This window comes from Panthera pardus, unplaced genomic scaffold (genome assembly GCF_024362965.1).
Source record: "Panthera pardus isolate Hobbes unplaced genomic scaffold, ASM2436296v1 HiC_scaffold_20, whole genome shotgun sequence".
Taxonomy (NCBI): Eukaryota; Metazoa; Chordata; class Mammalia; order Carnivora; family Felidae; genus Panthera; species Panthera pardus.
The window spans coordinates 74,389,531-74,409,589 of NW_026526766.1; the positions used below are offsets into that span (position 1 = coordinate 74,389,531).

The window sequence follows — 20,059 nt, forward strand, 5'->3', positions numbered from 1 at the left end:
TGTCTTTTCAACAATCTTGCAATCAGGAAGCTGCCCCTCTAGAGCCACAACACCACTGTTTCAAACAGGAAACCACCATAATCAGGAAGCAGCTACTGCTGCCAGATCTAGAACCACTGCTAATCTGCAACAGACATGTCAGCAGAGTGGATGTTCCTGTCCCTACGCTCAGACTCACTGCACCCACCAACCTCATATCTGAACACCGGAGCCTCTGCAAATGCCACCTGCAGAAAACCCAACACTTCCACAGAAGTGGGCTTGCTAGAAAAGCGGATAACGTTCTAAAATCTTGTCCATCTTGGACTAAACTCTTCTAGAACCCAAGCTGCAATAGAATTAGCAAAGTGTATTTTGAACCTTCCAACTTGTGGAGCAGGGAAAGTCACACTACAACAGCATTTGCAGACTGTGGGTTGTGACTCATGACAGCATCATCAAATCTATTCAGGTGGTCACAACAAGATTTTTTTTTCTTAGTCATGAGCAGTTAGGGTAAGTATTGCTTAATGTATTCTTGGTCTTAGAGATGTGTGTGTGTGTGTATACATTTTTGTTTGCAGAGTAGAGCATTTCTTCTCCTGAGTCATGGTAAACACACTTGAAAGCCACTACACTAGATGTAGAGTGCCAATCTTCCATTGTAAGGTCTCAGAAATAACTAATGGGTAGAGCCCAGTGGCTACTGAATATGTGGGGTTGAATTTTAGGAGCAAAGCAAAGCTTTGAGACCAATTATGCAGTCATTGGCAAGAAGATGCCATTGAAACCAGGGGGAGTTGATTAAGCCATGCAGGGAGATAGCATGGAGTGTGAAGAGAAAAGAGGTCTGGAATAGACCACAAGGAATACGGACATTTGGTCTTGGGGGAAAATTTTCCTCCTGGGGTTGTGCTCATCCTTCATGCTTTCTGGTGTTTTTTATTTACTCTCTAGAGAAAGAACTGGACCCAGGGAAGCTCCAGAGTGCCTTGTGACCCCATGTTAATTGGAGCTGATTCTGTAGCAGCCTGGTGGAGCCATGGCTCATACCGTGCTGGGTCACGAACCAGCACCTGGCATGGGGTCCTAGGAGCACACCACACTGGCATTCAGGAGTTGTGTGTGGAATGGATGTTCAGAGCACAGAAGTTCTAGGAAAGATGGAAAGAGCTTTTTAGATTCCAAAGCTCCAGCTCGTGAGCTGTGACCACAGACGGGTCTAACCTCATCAGTCAAGGTTCACTCAGTAGTGTCAGGGTACTATTTATAATTTTCAAAGAGTATTTTTGCTATATAGAAAAATAGAAGGAGGGGCTCCTGGGTGGCTCAGTCGGTTAAGCGGCCGACTTCGGCTCAGGTCATGATTTCGCGGTCCGTGAGTTCGAGCCCCGCGTCGGGCTCTGTGCTGACAGCTCAGAGCCTGGAGCCTGTTTCAGATTCTGTGTCTCCCTCTCTCTGACCCTCCCCCGTTCATGCTCTGTCTCTCTCTGTCTCAAAAATAAATAAACGTTAAAAAAAATTAAAAAAAAAAAAAGAAAAATAGAAGGAGCTGTTCAGGGAGATATGTTCATTGTAGCAATATCAAGAGGCAAACTAAATGTTCATCCATAGAAACATGGACCACCTGGCATAGTCAAACAATGAAATAGGATAAAGCAGTTAAATAGGTGAGCCAGATCTACGTGTGTCAATCTGTATAAATATCAAAAAGTTAACATTACATGAAAAATTTCAAGTCACATAATGTAATATGAAGTATGATATCATTTATTAAAAATTTTAAAGTCACACAAAATTGTACTATACATACTTATGGGAAAAAAACCTAAAAAATTATGTAAGTGAAGGGGGTGTGCAAACTTCTGGGCAGTGGCTCTCTTGGGGGAGGCTACAGGGAAATGGATGGAGGAATGAGACTTTGCTCTATCTGCAGTGTTTTCTTTTTAAAAAGAAGCAGAAGCAAATATGGCAAAATATTAATAGTTATTAAATAAGCAGTGAGGCATTGGAAGAAATTATTTTCTGTTCTTTTCATAATTAAAAATAAATACGAGTGTATATACATTTTGCAATGCCCAGAGCAAGAATCAAGCTTCCTCCCCTGACAACAGGTTAAGCCGGTGACCTGTAAAACAACTACTAGAGCAAAGTGGGCGTGCACACACACACACACACACACGTGTATATAAAACACACACATATATAACGCAAACATGTGTATATATAATACACATACATACACATACATGTACATGTATACATATGTTATACACACACATATACACACATGCATAACTTCAAATTAAAACAGTAAGCTTTTAATTTTTAAATTATTTCTTCAGTTTCTGAGTGATTATACTTTTCTATATGGGACCCTGACCTTTTTCTGTGATTTGACCATGAATCTACAGACTATCTGTGTCTCATTTTGAATGATGATCCTGGAGGATCCAAGTGGTGCAAAGAAGAACAAAGGAAGTCCCTGAATGCTGGGGACCACCATGGTGGAGGGCTGGAAAGATATGACCTGAGGAATTACGGAAAGACTACAGGACAAAGCCAATAAAGGCTGGTGGGAAATAATGGAGAGGGGAGTCAGGAGGCTGGGCTCAGCTGCTAGCTCAAATCCCAGCTCTGCTGCTAACCACATGTGAGGACTTGATGTCTCTGCCCTCTAGTGGGCTTGCATTCAAACTTTGGCTTAGCTCATCTCTCAGGATTTTTTCCAGAGACGACAGGGACTGACTTCTCAATCCTCTTAACTTAAGGGCTTTGTCCCCCCATGCCAGAATAATCAGTGGTATTCCAGGGATTCTGGAAGGCTCCCTTGTTTGGTAAATTCTACCCAATTTCCTTCAGTATTTCCTCCCTCTACAGATTGTTCCTATCAACCCTCCTGGGCATGCTGTGCCCTCCTCTGAGCCAACCTTTGTGTGACTGGGGAATTTAAGAGGGAACTGGGGTAAGTTGAGGAGGCATCAGTGGGTGATAGACAGACTGGGTGAGGAAAAAGTTACCAAACTTTTTGGAGAAAGAAAGTCTTATAAATTTCTCAAGGGTAGGAACACATCTACACTGATAGTTTCTTATCAACTCACACATCATCCTTCTATACAAGTTCCGCATGTATACTGTGTGTGTGTGTGTGTGTGTGTGTGTGTGTGAGCTCCAGTTGGGTTTTGCCCAAGGGGACATATGTTTCGGGTACCTTGGGTTCCCAGTTAGAGAAATTATTTATTTTATTTGCATAGATACTACCACATTCCCAAGGGCTGGTTAACCCTCAAAGAGTAAGAGAATCTAGTTTTAAACTTTCCAGGTTATCCACTCCCTATTATTTTCAGTTGAGTTGCTAATGATTACCTTTTTTTTTTCTGTCTTGCTACAGAACTGCTTTAAATGTCCTGTGTCTTCAGCTGTTGGCTTTCAGAGCATTGCTTGACAGAGATTGAGAGTAGGAATCACTCAAGTGCAAAAGTCAGGTGTTTCTGCTCAGAGAAGGAATGGGATTCTTTCTGAAGTTTGAGTATGAGACAGTAGAAAATTTCCTTAGTTTATACAAGCTTAGATTGGAGATACCTTTTCAAGAATGCATGAGTTGGCTTAAACAAGGTTCATTTGTCCTTCTGAGTTAGAGTATAACTCAAATGCCACATACCCCCTTACTTGCTAGTTTTGGGTCCTCGAAACCTGTCTCTGTGTTTGCAACATACTTGGCTTGCTCAATTCAAAACTTCTAATGCCCGCTCCTCCCAAAGAATCTACTCATAGAAAGTGTTATCAGAAATGTAGACTTTACTGAATATTTCATAGAGGAGGCCGAAGAGGAGGTTAACATACTATGCTGCTCAGCAAATGACTTAAATTTTTTCCCTAGCTATTTTGTTTTTCCAGTTCCTTCTCATCCATACCAACATGACTGGGTCTTTTTTTTTTCTTTCTTCTTTTACACTTTTTTCTAGTCTTTCTCTGACAGATGCACCCGACTTCCTACATTTTTCTTTTCCCTCCTCTTTTTTTGAGAAAAATGCAAATTTTGCTCCAGTCTTTTGCATGGCAGTTAAGGGTCCCTTTTTTCTTCTGAAGCATAAATTCTGAGGATTTATACTTCAAGCTGAATGGTCCTTCTTTCAAACAGATAAGGTGCTCCTTTGGAAATGATGGATGGATGTAAAGGTAGGTTGACGGAGCTAGAGAAATCTCATGGTTACCCAACTCAGGAGAGGAGTTTACCATTGTTCAGAAGTCCTTCTCACCATTTACAGGGCCATAATCATTTATCAACAACACTTTGGGGCCTTAATAACCCTCCACAGAAATGGTTCCCTAAGAGAGATCATGTGAGAAATGGCGGCCGCTATTGCCTGACCAAATGGCTGCATCACCATGACCACTGCACACTGATGGAGCATTTGCAGAATGCACAGCCCTTCCCCACAAGAAACAAAAGGTGTCTGCTATTGACTTACTGTCAATTTTAACTTGAATGGAGTCAAGCCTGGTCAGGTGGTTTTCCAAATACCAGGAGGCCTCTTAGATTCAGGATGGTCAGTTGGGCAGTCCTTTCTTTTATACATTTTAGATCCCACTGTTCACATCATTTGGCAAGGTACCCTGAGTCTTGTCCCCAAATTCTGACTGTGCTGAGGTGACATGTAGCCAGATACTACTAGTATCATTGGATTTATACTGGTGTGAGGGCCTTTCCTTTGGTTACAGGGCTTCTAGAACACTGCTTGGGATCTTAGTTCACAGGTCTGGGATGAGAGATCCTGGTCTTCTGAGATGGTAGAGATTTTGGATAGAGTCAAATCCAGCCCCTTCACTTCTCAGACATGGATCCAGAGTTCCAGGGAGGGGAAAGGAATAGCTCCAGGTCATACAGTGAGTTAGTGATTGGGCCAGGGCATGAATCCATCCCTTCTAATACCTATGTGGGGCTTTTCCCACCACACTGCCTTGCTTCCCTGCCTTCTATTTGAAAGATACTTCATTCAAAACTGTTCTTTTTTTTTTTTTTTTTTAACCCTGGAGCTGTATCTTCCCAAGAGACAAGAAGGAGAAGCGTGTTATTTAATACCCTTTGTGGTTTTAGTCTTGGTCTTGAGTTTTCTTTTTGCCCAAGTGTTTGATGGATGAATACTGTATGGTAGAGAGTTGCTTTCTTCCTGAAGGCCAGGAGAAATGGTTCAGTCTAAACTACTATATAAGAAGATGGACAACACATTCTCAAGAGGAAAGGTGTTTGTATCCACATACTGGAATTTATCCACTTTGACTGATATGGTGGTATTGACCTGCAGATGCTCCAGCAAGAACTGAGAGAGATTTTGGTATATGTTTTTGTTTTGCACTCCAGATTCACACACTGTCACCAGCGCCTGCTTTTTGACATCTTTGTTGATGAGAAGCTCCAACTTTAGGTCAACAGAATGTTCTGGGCATTTCACGAGAAATTGCAGTTGGCAAATGATGAAGTACCAACCTGGGAACTGGATTACCAGATTCCCATCCTGATAGCTGACTCCATGGACAATGCCATCTTTGTTCCAAGACAACTTGGATTTGTTTATATGCTTTGACACTAGAAAGAGAAGGATAAGAAGACAGAATTATTGGGCATATTTCAGGGGCAGATTGGAAATGTGAAGTTTTTATTCAAGGTTTCCCATTTGAGACTCGTGTTTTCTATAGTATTGCCTGCTGTTCCAACCATCTGGAATATCTTCCATTTTACTCAACCTAGGCACTGCTTAACATTCAAGGGACAGGTGCAAGACACCCCTCTTCCTTTTTCTCTACTGCTTAAAGCTGAAGGGTCAGAACATACATGGTAATGGACTGCTACCTCTTATAGAATCATTTTCCACTTAATTATATATTATATTATATTACATTATATTATTATTATTATTACTATCTTTCCCTCTTGAGACTGTGAGCTCTTGTACTGTATTCCCCCATAAGTTCTGGACCATCATGTTGATTTATTCAATCAATCAATGAATGCTTCATCAATAAGGGAGTACTATTTGGTAGACATTGCATAAAGTATCTAAGATATGATATTTAGTTTTTTTCAATTAGTAACCAATTCAGGCATCAAGTGTCCAGCAGAACTGCAGTCTGTTGATTTTCATATTAAGATGTATCCTTAACAACTCATTGTCTGAATTTTTTAATGTATTCCTCTCTTTAAAAGGGCAGCCAAACATAATTGTATAGATCACACAAGTGTACAATAAGGGGCTCTTCCCAGCTGGGATTTATAGAAAAGCAGACGATGTGGCAGACATTTTCGTGTGGAAAGCCAAGTCTCTCTGAGTCCTAACAAGTGAAAATCAGCACTGATTAGTCAGGGTGCCTTTCAGAACTGGAAAGCTGGCATTCCTTTTAATTGCCTTCCCTTTAGACCTCATTGTGATTCAACTGAAGAGTGAGAACTAATCTAGCTGCAAAATTGAATTTTTAAAATGGGCAGAATGGCTATTCAGAGAATCTTGGCCATCCTCTCCATATCTCAGCTTTCGCAGTGTAAGTGCCTTGTATTGTTTCCTTTATAAGGGGCCTCTTACCTGATGCATGCTGCAATATGCAAATAGGCTATGTGCCAGCATGTTCATTAAGCTGTCAGTCGGGGGACAAGGCAATTTTGTGGTTCCCTTGTGAATAACTTGACAGAGGCAAAGACTAAAAGCCTGCTTCTCTTTCATGAGGAAAAGTACTGTACACTTGGCCCAAAACTTGTATGTGGCTGAATAGAGAGGGAGCATGGGGGTGGGACACAAATGCCTTCAGAGGCCAGGTTGGTAATGCAAAATTGGGAAGGAGGCTGAGGAAGGAAGAGTCTTGTGAGTTCTCCCCTTTACCCCTAAGGCCTTTTTTAAATATATATTTTTAAATGTGCATTTATTTATTTTAGAGAGAGAGAGAGAGAGCGCAGGGGAGGGGCAGATAGGGAGGGAGAGAGAGAATCGCAGGTAGGCTCTGCACTGTCAGTGCGTAGAGCCCGATACAGGGCTCGACCTCATGAATAGTGAGATCATGACCTGAGTGGAGGCCAAGAGTCAGATGCTCAACTGACTGAGCCACCCAGGTTCCCCTCCCCCTAAGGCTTTTAAAATCAAATTATAAAAAATAGCATGCAGGCTATAGACCATATCTGCAGGTCACATTTAGCCATGGGCTTCTACTTGTGACCTCTGGGTTAGAGGTTTCAGAAAGGCCACAGGAAGTGGCCCTCATATGGATGGAGTTCCTAGATTCAGTTACTGACCTTGGAGGTAGGCCCATGACTTCTTGAATGGAGCCTTTTCCAGTATACATGAGATGTCTTCTGAGCAATTTCCTAAAAATAAGGAGATCACACATTAAATGTCTTACTCTACTTTGGGAACTGGAGACACCAGATCTTTTTCCATGACCCTTTGATAGAGACAATTAGCATTCTGTTTCCATTTGGAGGTCTAAAAGGAAACCTGTTTATTTATCATTTTTGCCACCAAGTACCTTAAGGTTATTTTCTTTTTTTTTTTTTTCTTTTTTTTTTATTTATTTTTGGGACAGAGAGAGACAGAGCATGAACGGGGGAGGGGCAGAGAGAGAGGGAGACACAGAATCGGAAACAGGCTCCAGGCTCCGAGCCATCAGCCCAGAGCCTGACGCGGGGCTCGAACTCACGGACCGCGAGATCGTGACCTGGTTGAAGTCGGACGCTTAACCGACTGCGCCACCCAGGCGCCCCTTAAGGTTATTTTCAATTGGTTGCTTCCACTTGGACATTTACAAAAGACTGGAAATTGGGGGAAGAAAACTAATATGACCTGAATTCCCCTAAGTGCCAGGTGCCATTCCTGTCGGTTTACATACTTCAATTCACTTAATCTTTGCAGCAACTCTATTAGAGTGGTATTATTAAGTCCCTTTTACAGATGGAAAAAAGCCTAGGGACCAGACAGATTAAGCACATTGTCCCACATCACTCAGCTAGGCAGGGATGGTCAGAATGATAAGACTGATAGTAATTACTGCTATCCTTCTTTTGAGAGTGCACCAGATACTGGTATGTGTACTTTTATATATTTCTGCTGATGTAATTCTCAGAATAACTCTGCAAGACTGATCCTGATGCCTAGACATAGTCAATGATACAAGGTCAAGGAGGTTAGTGATAACGTTGAGATTTATCCCCATGTTTGATTCCAGAGACCAGGTTTCCTCCTCAAAATCATTTGCTGGACAGTGGCAATAAACACATTCTTGTGCTCAATTTTAAGAGGATGTAGGATTAAAGAGATCTAAGCAGGAAGCCTGCTATCTGGAGTTTCCTTGGCAGGGGAAAATGACAGTGTTTATGTCATCTTGGTATTTAAGAAATAAAAATATTTTTAATATATTCACTGGTGATGCTGGCTTAGCAGCTTCTTATTATAGAAACTATTTTATATGCAAAGAACCAAGTTATACATTTCCTGCAATGACTCATGAATTCAACTTACTCTGTGTAAATTCCTTCTTGTCTTTGGATCTTGATTTCCCATCTATAAATCTGGGAGATCTAAGACCTGACACTGACCTCTTTTTGATGGTGTCTCTGGAGTGACCATTCATTCTGTCCATCAGAGACTAGATAGCCATGGGCCAGTTCAGTTGAAGCAGTCATACCCTGATGTGTTTGCTCCCTGGATCTCTGATTGGTATCTGTTGGGCTCACAATCTGCCAGGTTTCCCTCTCTGCCCCAGGCTTGAGGAAATCCCTTCTGGCCTCCTCATTTCCCCATGGAGCCTTGGAAAAGTTGAAAGTTAAGTGAAGAGTTCCCTCTGCTGTTTGAACAAGCTCACTGCCAACAACAACTCCCCCCTACCCTCACCCCTGCCACATCACCACAACCCCCAGAAAAGCAGGGAACAGTTTTCATCCTTGTCTGCCCTCAACCCATAAAGATGCTCTGGGCCAAAGGTCTCCTTGGTGATGAGGACTGGTAGGCCAGCTGCCATTCTTTTGATCCCATCTCTTACCTGGTGTTCGGTCCTGCCTGTTTCCACCACAGCCCACACTCTTGAAGTGTTAGAATCAAAATTACAATGTGAGGCCTGCTTATTTTCTAATGAACTGTGAGTGGTGTTAAGGGTCCTCCTGGCCAGTTTGTGGAACATCAAGTCAGAAAAAGTTGCAGTGAGGCATACCTGCCTGTGTCTCTTCTCTGCTTGAATCCCTTTCTGACTTTGCTGTGCCTGCAGGATCAGGGCCAAGATCCTCCACAGGAGTTCATGGTTCCTAGCATTCTGTCCCTACTGCATTTTCCAGTCTCACACCCCACCTTCCCTCTTTCCCTCAGACTCTCAATCCCAATAGCAGTAGTAGACAAAATAACAGCTAGTACAAAATGAATGCTGGCTATTTTCCAGGTACTCTGCTAAGTGTGTTACATTCTGTCTTTCACTTACTTCTCACCACCACCCCATGAGAAAGGTACTACAATGATTTCTGTCCCGTATACAAGGAAGCCAAGGCTTTAAAAGGTTAATGACTTGTTCACATTTGCACAGCTAGTCAGTGGTGGAGTGAGATTCAAACCTAGGCTGTCTGACTCTAACACCCAGGTAGATCGTTGATGACCATACTGGTTAATTTGCCTCATCACCTGGAATCTCCCTTCACTGGAGTTGTACTCCTTATTTAATGCATAGCCTGGAAGTCATCTCTGACCTTCCCTGTTTGCCTATTTGCCTCCTCCATTAGACTGTGAACCCTCAGGGCAGAGACAGCTACTTATATCTCCCCACTGCTCACCCCAAAGATGCTCTGTAAATGTTTGTTGAATTGAGTCATCTAGTCTGTCCCTCTTACTTCCCTCCATGGATATCAGGTGACTTCTGGCATGAGTGAGGTGAATGGGGATGCTTGGCTTGCTTTCCCCTTGGGGCTGGAATACCAACCTCATCCTCCCATAGTTCTTCAGGTGAGCTTAGATTAAATGGGAGGATAGAGACTCATTAAAAGACTCATGCCCTGGGCTTGGGCTGAGGCCAACACACATCATGAGAATCAGAATTACAAAAACAGGCTCTGCTCATTGGTCAGAGGCCCCCTCACATCATGTCACTTGCGGTGGCATCTATCAGGGAAACTTCTGTAAACAAGTGGCTGGAGAAGTACAAGTCTGGGCTGGCCTCTCACACATGCACGTTCTGTTTTTCCTTTCCCCTTCAGTCTTTGTGTGTTTGGTTGGTTGACCTCAGCTGTAATTCTGAGAAACCCAAGGATGGAAAAAAAAAACACACACACCTCATTCTGAAGCATTTGCATTTCCTGAAGTCAAAAGGCAAGGTGTATTTTAGTTTTTCTTTACGAATCTTTTACATGGCTTCCAACAAAAGGAAAAACATAGGCAACCCTCTTCAAGATTGGCATTGCTGGAGCCACCTGAATAAGGGGACTGGGAACAGGACACTGGGGAAGCTGTTGGTGGAAGGGGATTTTGAATGTGGAGAGGAGCCCAGAGGAAGGCAGCTGTTGGCCTTTTACATCTGATAGGCTGTCAGCAGGAAGGCAGTGCAGCCTGCTCTGTGGGGGCCCAAACACTAAGGCTCCACGTGGAAGTTTGAAGAGATGATGCACTTGGCTAACAACAAACACTGTCCTTGTCCCTATTTCTCAGATAAGGCTATGGGAAGACCTTCTCTAAAGACACACATATCACATTGTAAATCACAGGGCTGGCAGCTCAAATATGTGACCAGTTAATGCTATTCAAAGACATGTTGGGCTGATTTGAGGGTCATGAGTGTCTTGTCAAGAGCCAGATGGACATTTCATGGGTCACCAGCCATGTGTCACCTTATGAGTCCATGATATGACTTTCTGTTTTGATTATGAAGACAAGAAGGAGTGACTTACAAACAGGTGGTGTTACCTGTAGTGGGAACCCTGTGATATCCCTGGAATTTTGAATGCTGGGAGAACATACCACCATTTATGTTGGTATGGAACATACCAGCATTTCATTTATGTGAAATAAATAAATGTTTCATTTATTTCCTAGATGAATGTGATGTCTGGAGGGGTTTCATGAGAAGAACTGACTACTCGGGTCGGAGAAATGAGAATTGTTTGTAAGTCATGGCTGAGTTGATGACCTGGGAGTTAGAATCTTGGAATTTCCTCTCTTTGGGCTCTACTGTCCTTAGCTAAGTGAAGAGCAGTATGGGTTTGATGATCTAGAAGGGCCCTTCTAGTTTATCCTTGCAAACTGTGTAGACTGCTATGCATGGCCAGGCTTGCTGCAGCAGGGAGAAATTCAGTCCCAGTTTTGGCTGTCTGTCTTTGTGGGCATGTTGCTCTACCCCATATAGGCAGCTATGTTCACACATTTAGATTTCCAAACACCTGCAGTGGTAGAACAGAACATTTCAGGTCTGGGTACAATCTTAAGTTATATACAGCCAGGATCTGTAAGGATTTTCATGGTTTGTAAAAATACAAGTTCCTTGAGAGGTCACTTGGTCCAGGCTTGGTAATCATATAATACATGTGTTCCCCAATGTCACTCCCATGGCACACTTGTCCTAGGTCACTCCATGAGTTAATTACAGAGGCAGAACCAGAGCCTGAGCATCTTACTCTTTCTGTGGAGCATTCCCTCTTTCAAACAACTTAAGCACTCTGTAAATTTTTCTGAAGACCAAGGCCTTTAGATGGGCAAGATTTATAAGCCCAAGCTTGGCCTCCTCCAGGATCATGGAACTTTTCTGGACATTGTTTGGAAGCCTGGAGAGAAGTAAGTGCCAATGAAACCCTCTAGGCTAGTTTCAAAGAAGACAGAGCTAGGGAGACAGAGATGTTGCTTAAGGTGGTTGAAAGGATCATGTTCTAGAAATCAGAATAATGGCAGCCTAAAGACTGGCCCACCCCCCCCCCTCCCCTTGAGATCTCAAAATGTCAGACTTGAAAGGGCCATTTGATGCCAACTTGACCAAGACCCTAGTTCTATGACTGGGGTCATTGAACCCAGAGGAACTGAGGGTCTGGCCCAAGATGTCACCATAGATTAGTGGCAGAGCTGAGTCCAGAGCACAAGTCTCCTTACTCCTAGTCTAGGGCTATGTCCTCTGTTTATATGTCTTTCCATGGAAGAGTGAGGGTTAAATGTAGGAAGAAGTGGGTTTGCAGCCACCATACACACTGGACTAAAACTGAGGAAAAAGCTGGAGGTACTGGGAAAAGAGCACTGATGAGTTCCCTCTTGCAGAGGAATGCCAACAGGTGCCTTCAGGCCCATGTGCTGAACCCTGCCAAGCCATAAGTCAAAAGTCTTGAGGAGGCTTCCATCAAGATGTAACAAAGCCCAAGGTGGCAAAAGAAACCATGCCAACCATTGCAGCCAGATGGTATGTGGTCAGAGTGCCAGGCACCTTCCAGTTTGATATTAGGATGAGACAAACACAGTGCATCTCAAAAAGAGCATCTGGACTCTGGTCAAGGCTTTTAACTGTCACCTTCCTTACTGACCCTCAGTTACTGCATCTGTAAAATCGGATGATAATAATCAACCCCAATGGCTGTTGCAAAGATGCAATGAGGGTCAAGTGGCCAGTGCAGCATGTGGCTTAGAGGGACATTCAGGAAATGGTAGTCCCTTCCTCCCCTACTCCCCTTTTCCTGGTTGTAGTAGACAGCTTAGCAATGCCACTTAGCAGAGTGAGCTGGCTGATGAAATGCTCATTAAAGCAAAGCTCATGGCATTAGATGGTGGATTGAAGTTTCTCAACTATGTGCATAAATGTTTGAGACCATCTGACAGTTCCAGAAAAGCGTGTAGAATGCTCCTTCCATCTGTTGAAAATATTTTAAGTCTTCCAAGAAGGAGAGGCATTATCTTAATGACTGCATCTACCATGTCCTGGTAGTCCCTCCATCTGGCAGAATATCCAGGGGAGTCCCAACAGTGACATCTAGGGGAGAGTCTCTCCATTATCAGTACAATTTGGAATTGAAGTGGATCCTTAACCTATGGGTCATTTCAACTGGCTTTAACTTGACCATTTCCCTAATGCCACAAAGCCAACTAGTAGTGGAAAAGGTCCAAGATGGCTTATTTCTTAAACAGAGGACAACTAGATAACTCTGGATTTACAACATCATTTGGAGAATACTCATCCTGGCATGGCACGCTCTGTGTTAAGCCCATAAAGAGTGACCAGTAGACACAAATTGAGATCATGCTGAAATCCATTTGAATTTCTTGACAGTTTTTTGGAATTTTGGTGTCTTTTTAATCCTGTGGCAGTATTTTTTTTAAATTTTTTTTTAACGTTTATTTATTTTTGAGACAGAGAGAGACAGAGCATGAACGGGGAGGGTCAGAGAGAGGGAGACACAGAATCTGAAACAGGCTCCAGGCTCTGAGCTGTCCGCACAGAGCTGGACACGGGGCTCGAACTCACGGACCGCGAGATCATGACCTGAGCCGAAGTTGGCCACTTAACTGACTGAGCCACCCAGGCGCCCCAATCCTGTGGCAGTATTTAAGCTAAACCTATCTGACTATCTGGGTGGGCTTCTTGGAATTCACTTAATTTAAATGCAGGTGGAATTGATGTTATTGAGGTGTATTTAAGAAGCATCTTTAACGTCTAGATTTTAAAAGGCAAGGTGAGAGGTGCCTGGGTGGCTCAATCAGTTGAGCCTCCGACTTTGGCTCAGGTCATGATCCCGCGGTCCATGGGTTTGAGCCCTGTGTAAAGCTACATGCTGACAGCTCAGAGTGTGGATCCTGCTTCAGATTCTGTAGCTCCTTTGCTCTCTGTCCCTCCTCTGCTCATGCCTGTCTGTCTCTCTTAAAAATAAACATTATAAAAAATATTTTTAAAGGCAAGGTGAATCTGAAGTCACATGGTGAACTCTGCTAACATTTCAAATAACTTTAAAAACACCTCCTAGCTATTCTAGATGCAGAAGTATGACAGCATACTTAGGAAGTTAGGAAGTTAGGAAGTTAGGAAGTTAGCACACTTAGGAACCCAAACAGGCTTGGGTTCAAATTCTACCTCGACTACTTTACTAAGTTGTGTGGCTTTGCAAAGTCGTTCAGCTTCCTTGAATTCTCCTCAAAGTGAGAATAATTACAATCTCCCTTTAAGAATTGCTGGAAAGTCAGACGAGATAATGCATAGCCATGAACTTGTCATTCACTGCCCAAGGGATGCTAGGTGATGGTTGGCTCCCGTTCCCTGGTCGAGGGCTTGCGCTGCTGGACTTGTAGAAATTCAAGCCAGCACAGGTGGCATCCAGAGAGCTTGGATGGGCTATATCATCCAAGTCCTGCTTTCCCTCTCTCCTTCCTTACTTCCCTCTATCCCTCTTTCCTTCCTTTACTTCTTTTTCTTTCCTTTTCTCCTTCTCTGAAGTATTGGAAAGATGAGGATTTCCTCTAGATTTAGAGCCTTGTAATTTGTATGCACTAAATTCAAGTATAAATTTTAATATGTTTCTTAGTGATGTGAATATTTTCCCCTCTTCTCTCCTCTTGTATCTACCCCTCTCCTCACCTCCCCTGGATCTCCTCTCTCCCCCCACTCCCTTTTCTTGGTGGGAAGAGGTAGAGATTACATATAAGTTGCTTTAGCACTCTGGATTGCCTCTGCAGGATCCTATTCCACTTTATTCTGAGTGGCCCATTTTCTAGTTTATTTCTTGTAGACAGATTCCCGATCCCTGTTGTCTCTGCCTTGAGAAAAAGACAGTGTAAGAGTGGGTTTTGAGTGTGTTTAAAGTAAATGGAGGAGCAAATAGGATCTTTGAGGACTATGGCTATCTGAAAAGCAATTTGCTCCCTGAGCAGAAGTGCCCCATCTTGCTGTGAAAAGTTAAAACAAAACCAAACAAAAAGGTACACCACAACTGCTGAATTGGGCAATTGAGAACCAGTTCAATCTATCTGATGGAAGTAAGGTCTCTGCTGTTTTCAGGCGTTCTGGGTGATGGGGGACGGTGCTGCTTCTCTACCTGCCTCTTTTGCTGCCAGTGTGGTGTCCTGGTGTGGCTGTGACCACCTGGATCACAGAGAGCCTTATGACATCAGGGACAGCTGGGGATCGGTGAGTAGCCAGCCTCCGTGATTTGGTTTCATTGCCCCCAAATGGGAGGTTTTTATTGTTTCTGTGGATGGGTTCACTAGGTACAATTAAAGAGCCAAACTTCATTTTTTTTTAATGCCCACACTTTCTTTTTAGCAGAGGGAATGGGGAGGAGGGTAGTCTGCCAAGCCATGTAAAATTGTAAGTTGTTAGAATGGTAAATAGTCAATTTGTCTAATTCCAGGAATGTCACCCTCAAAGTAAAATCCATGCCAGGGTCAGGTCATCTGGCTCTCTTCCCTCACTCCTGATATCTTTGACAACAGGAAACTCCAGCTCCCAAGAGGGAAAGTGTGTTGCTTCAAGTCCCCGGACTGGAATGTGGGTATTCCAAAGCCCAACCCTGTTCTCTGTCTTTGCCCATCTCCAGCTGGGGACAGGATTAAGGAGAAGGTATTCAGATGAGGGTGGGGAAGGCACTAAAGGGGCTGTCAAGACCCACATGTGGTATATCCACTGTTTCCCCTTCCTCAGGGCCCCTAGGAACCTCTGGATATGAGGGGCCCATGACACTCACAGGAGAGGCCAACTTCTAACTGGAGGGTGTGGGGAGGGAAGGAATCCTCTGGGTCTCATATCATCTCAGCCACAAAGCTAGGGGTTCAATATGGCTTGTAGATTCCCTGTCATGGGCTCTGTAGGTCCCCCACCACTCCAGAGCTCCATAACAAGAAAACAAACAGCTGTGGGAACAGGTGCCAAGGAAGCACCTTTTCCTTGTTGGAAGTGTTGGAAGGGAGCCCAACCTTAGAGAACCGGTAGGGGCACCGGAAGGAAGCACAGTGATGTTCTACTAAGCATCTGGCAATGTAATCCTGGGTAAGGAAAGTGCAAGGTGAGGCAGCCTGGATTTTGAGGTCTTGCCCCACTCCTCACTAGCTGTGCAATCTTAGGCAAGTGAGTAAACCGCTCTGTGCTCCAGATTCCATCCCTATAAAACAGGCATAGTAACATCCTTGGGGCATGTTGTGAGGACCGCCTGGTGAGTGGTGAAACACTCAGCCCTGTGCTTGGCACAAGGTGGGTGCCCCATCAGTGTCCACTGTTTTCACTCTGCCAGAGCCTCCTATGTATGTAGTGTGGGAATAAAAGAAAAACTGGTTGAAAAGTTGTCTACAGAATTTCTCTGGTGTGGAAAGAACTGTCACTTATATGTTGGGATATTGGGAAAGCCTGTGGCTGATACCAAGGTATCCAAAAACATTCTATAAAATAAAGGCAGAGTTTGTGAGGAGAAAAGGGGAGGGTGGAAGTGAAAACAGGAGGAAAAAACAGAAGGAAAGAAGGTTAGTACACAGGTGGTGGAGGGCTGAACCCCAGGGCGGGAAGCTGTCCCTTGAGAAATTCCCAGTGGCTGGAGTGGCAGAGGTCTTACAAGAACAGAGGGACCTAGTACTCAATGTGCATCATCTCTGTGATGGAAAACACTGCCCCACCAACTTCTCTCTGTACCCTAAATGGTGTGGCAAACATAGTTATCCACAGAGGTGGGGTGCTGTTGGAACTCACGGCAAAGGTGCCTGTGTTGTGATTTGGGCAAATATGCCACATTACATGAGCATGTGTGAGATTCAAAACGTGGCAGGAGCAGGAAATTGGAACAAGAAATGAGGAGAAAAAGCCCAGAAGCCCAGGGCTCTCCCCAGAGCCCTACCTTGGTTCCTCACCCTAGTGAGATGGGACAGAGTAATTTTATTTGGGGATGAAAGAACAGAGTGGACTCTGTGTCCAAAGGACATAGGCCCAGCCAGGGGACAGACAAGGGTCATGTTTGCTGTCCCATGTCACCCTCTTGGTGGCTCTGTGTGTGGCTTCTTATTAACTATTTTCTAGGTGAGAGGAGAAGGATGTGGGGGCAAGGTTCTCCTCCCTGTGCTCTTCCTGGCCCACGGAAGTGGGGCTTCCTGCTGAACCCCCAGAATGGTCCACTGTGTCCTAAGCACAGTGGAATCATTGTGAGCTGGAACTCTGCTAGTGACCAATCTCCTGACTGGAATGGGAAGCTTGTGTTGGGACTCAGAAATCCCTTCATTACAGAGGCTTGATTTCCTGTGGTTAATCTGCAGCTAAGTGTCACTGTGTGTTAAGGTACCTTACCCCTGCTTCCTAGGCTCTGGGCTGCTGCTGGTTTCCTCCTCATGATGTATGATTTGCATTAGCCGGCAGAGGGCATTCTGGAAAGTGTCTAGCTTCTGCCGTTGTCCGCCCCAGTGACAAACCACATGCTACCTCTGGAGCTTCCTTCTAGGGGTTTCTGGGAGATGGCTCCCCCCTGCTGGATGTCTTGCAATGGCTTTTCAAAAGGAGAAAAGTGCTGCTTGTATCTGTTTAAGAGGGGCTTATTGGGGAAAGGAGGTTGTGGCTACAGATTTCCTCAAGATTATCGTTAGACTTTTTTTTTCTTCTATATTTATATACTGAATCAAAGCATCATGAAGTGTCAAAGCTGGAACGACCTGTTCATTTCATTTTAGCACATAGATACACAGAGATACACACATTTTAGCACACAGATGCCCAGAGATACACAGACTGCTGGGATGAAAATCAGTTCTGGAGCCCAAGTAATATGCTTTCCACCTCACCCTACTACTGTGTCTACAGTTTGCCAAGTGAAGAGAAATGTAGATGTGCATTATAAATAGGAGACAGCCAGGGACTACACATAGCTGGTCACTAACATTTCATGGCCAAAGCACATCATACAGGGAACACAGAAGAGTCCTGGATTCTGATTCCTGCTCTGCCATCAGCTCCTTGGATGACCTTAAGTGAGTCACCTTGATGGCTTGGACCTCAGATTCTCACCTGCAATATAGAAATACTAACCCCCGTGTGGTTTGCTCACAGGAGTGAAGCTAAATCAATCCAGGAGAGGCATGGGAAGATCTTTAACAAAAGTTTCATAGCCCTGGTGGGGATTATTATCATTTCTAAAATCTGGTTGCAGAAATATGGAATTGTCAGCTGAGGGTGGTTTTGGATTAGTGTATATTCGACACAGTGATGGCCAAGATAAGAAGGGATTTGATAAGTGACCTATTTCATGGCTCCCACAATTTTGTGTTTCATGGACCAAAGAATATTACCCCCAAATGAAAATTCAGTGACCAATGTAGAGTAGACAGTTTTTGATTTTGTCTATTGTGCCCACTAAAACAAAACAAAATAACTCAAATTGCATCCATATCAGCTTCACATTGTATAAGAAAGGACATTTTAATGCTTTAGGGAAGGATGTACTCTTAGAGAAAATAGTGCCCCTTACATTAAAAATAGTTGGCTATGAGAAAAAGGGGCTACCTTGTCCTTCTTCCTATTTCACTCTGGACTGGTGAAAAACATCATAGGGACAAAACCAGCAGTTAGAGCCCCCTGTGCTTGGCAAACCCATGATGGGCAGTGCTCTACAGGTGCAGAAACCAAGATCCAGAATGGTTGAGGTCCCATTGCCTAATCAATACTATCCTCATCATTGAAGTATGTTCCTGTTACAGATGACTTCTCTCTCTCAAGAAATGAGAAGTTCTGGTCTTCCTTAGAGGATCCGGGTAGATGTGGTGGTGGGATGGTGGGAGCAGAGAAGGAAAAATGACACTGAGTCAGTGTGCCTGTTTTTTTTTTTTTTTTTTTTTTGTTTGGCAAGGCTCCATGAGAGCATGCATTACATGTTCTGATGCCAAAGCCTGTGCTGTTTCCGTAACAGGGTCCCAAACTCTGGTCTGTGGGTCAAATCCAGCCTAGCACCTCATTCTGTAAATAAAGTTTTATGGCCCCACAGCTCTCTGCTCATTTGTACAGTCTATGGCTGCTTCTGCACTACAGAGGCAATAGGTGAGTTGTGGTCACTTGCGAAGTAATTCCAGCCAAGGTTAACTTATTGTTGACAAAGCTATAATTATTAGTCTTCCTTGAAAGGTCCAGAATGCTTGTCTGTTTGGGGCACTTGCTTCTATTGTCTAAATTTCTCTGTGACAGATAGAAGGAAGGGCATGACTGAGGCATCCTAAACCAAACTCCTAGTGGGATGGTGTTGGGATTTGGGGCTGTGTTCACACACTTGTGTTCTCTCGTCCCACGGATGCTCTGGTGTCTCTAGCTGGGTGCCTATGTTGTCCCACCCTTTCTCTTTTACCTTTTTTTCTGATCTGTCTGGTTATCCAGCTGTAGTTACTATCTAGGCTCTAGAGTTTACAGAACTGAGATGGGTTCATGTTCTGGGGTGGATAAAACATTGGATGAAAGATGAGGACATCGGGGTTCTGGGTTTGGCTCCAAATGACCTTGGATATGACACTTCACTGGGTCTTACTTTTCCTCTTCTGTGCAAGCAAAATGTTTGCCTGATGATCTCAAAGCTTTTCATCCTCAATGTTAAGCTAACTCTGGGACTCATAGAGACAATGCATTGATTAGTGACTTCAATGATAGGAAACATATGGGGTGAGGAGAAAGTCTATTTTTACAATCCTACCTTCATTATGCATTTTGGCTACTACCAGTTATTTAATGATTACTATATGCCAGTAGCCACCACAAGCAATTTATGGATGAGATCTGATTGGCTTCTCTAATACTTTCATGAGGTAGATATTATTATTCCCATTTTATAGATGAAAAGCTAAGGTTCCCAGTGAGATGTAGAGCCAAGATCCATACCCACACTTGTCTGACTCCAGATATCAAGCTCTTAACACAACACTGCTTTGGATTCCTATCCATGTCCATGTGATAGTCTAGGTCACTGGTAGAACTTTCATTAGTGGGAGAGCTGTAGGCACCAGACTGCCAAACAGAGGCTGCTAGGATGAATCCAGATGCACCAGCTCAGATCTGAGCAGCCTCCACCTTTGCCTCCACCCACTTTTCTGTTGGGCAATATTATGATGCTCCTGGTTGTTACTCCACTATGATGTCACATGGATGATTCACTACATAT

The 20,059-nt window shown here is 43.8% G+C and overlaps 1 protein-coding gene and 1 long non-coding RNA gene across 3 annotated transcripts in view; one reads left to right on the forward strand and one right to left on the reverse strand.

Moving 5' to 3' along the window:
• TNFSF8 (TNF superfamily member 8) overlaps positions 1-20,059 on the reverse strand; it is a 35,804-nt gene that overhangs the window by 5,125 nt on the left and 10,620 nt on the right. The window contains exons 3-4 of one of the 2 annotated variants that reach the window (XM_053908232.1): positions 7,259-7,330; positions 5,465-5,566 (exon numbers count right to left, since the gene is read on the reverse strand). In XM_053908232.1, coding sequence (XP_053764207.1) covers positions 5,465-5,566; positions 7,259-7,330 — 174 coding nt within the window. Of the gene's footprint in view, positions 1-1,728; positions 5,567-7,258; positions 7,331-20,059 lie in introns of those variants that run through there. The other variant, XM_019454047.2, reaches the window with a different exon arrangement.
• The window catches only part of LOC109269915 (uncharacterized), a 96,064-nt gene continuing 90,700 nt past the window's right edge, over positions 14,696-20,059 (forward strand). The window contains exon 1 of the long non-coding RNA XR_008424322.1: positions 14,696-15,081. This is a non-coding gene — a long non-coding RNA (uncharacterized LOC109269915). The remainder of the gene's footprint in view (positions 15,082-20,059) is intronic.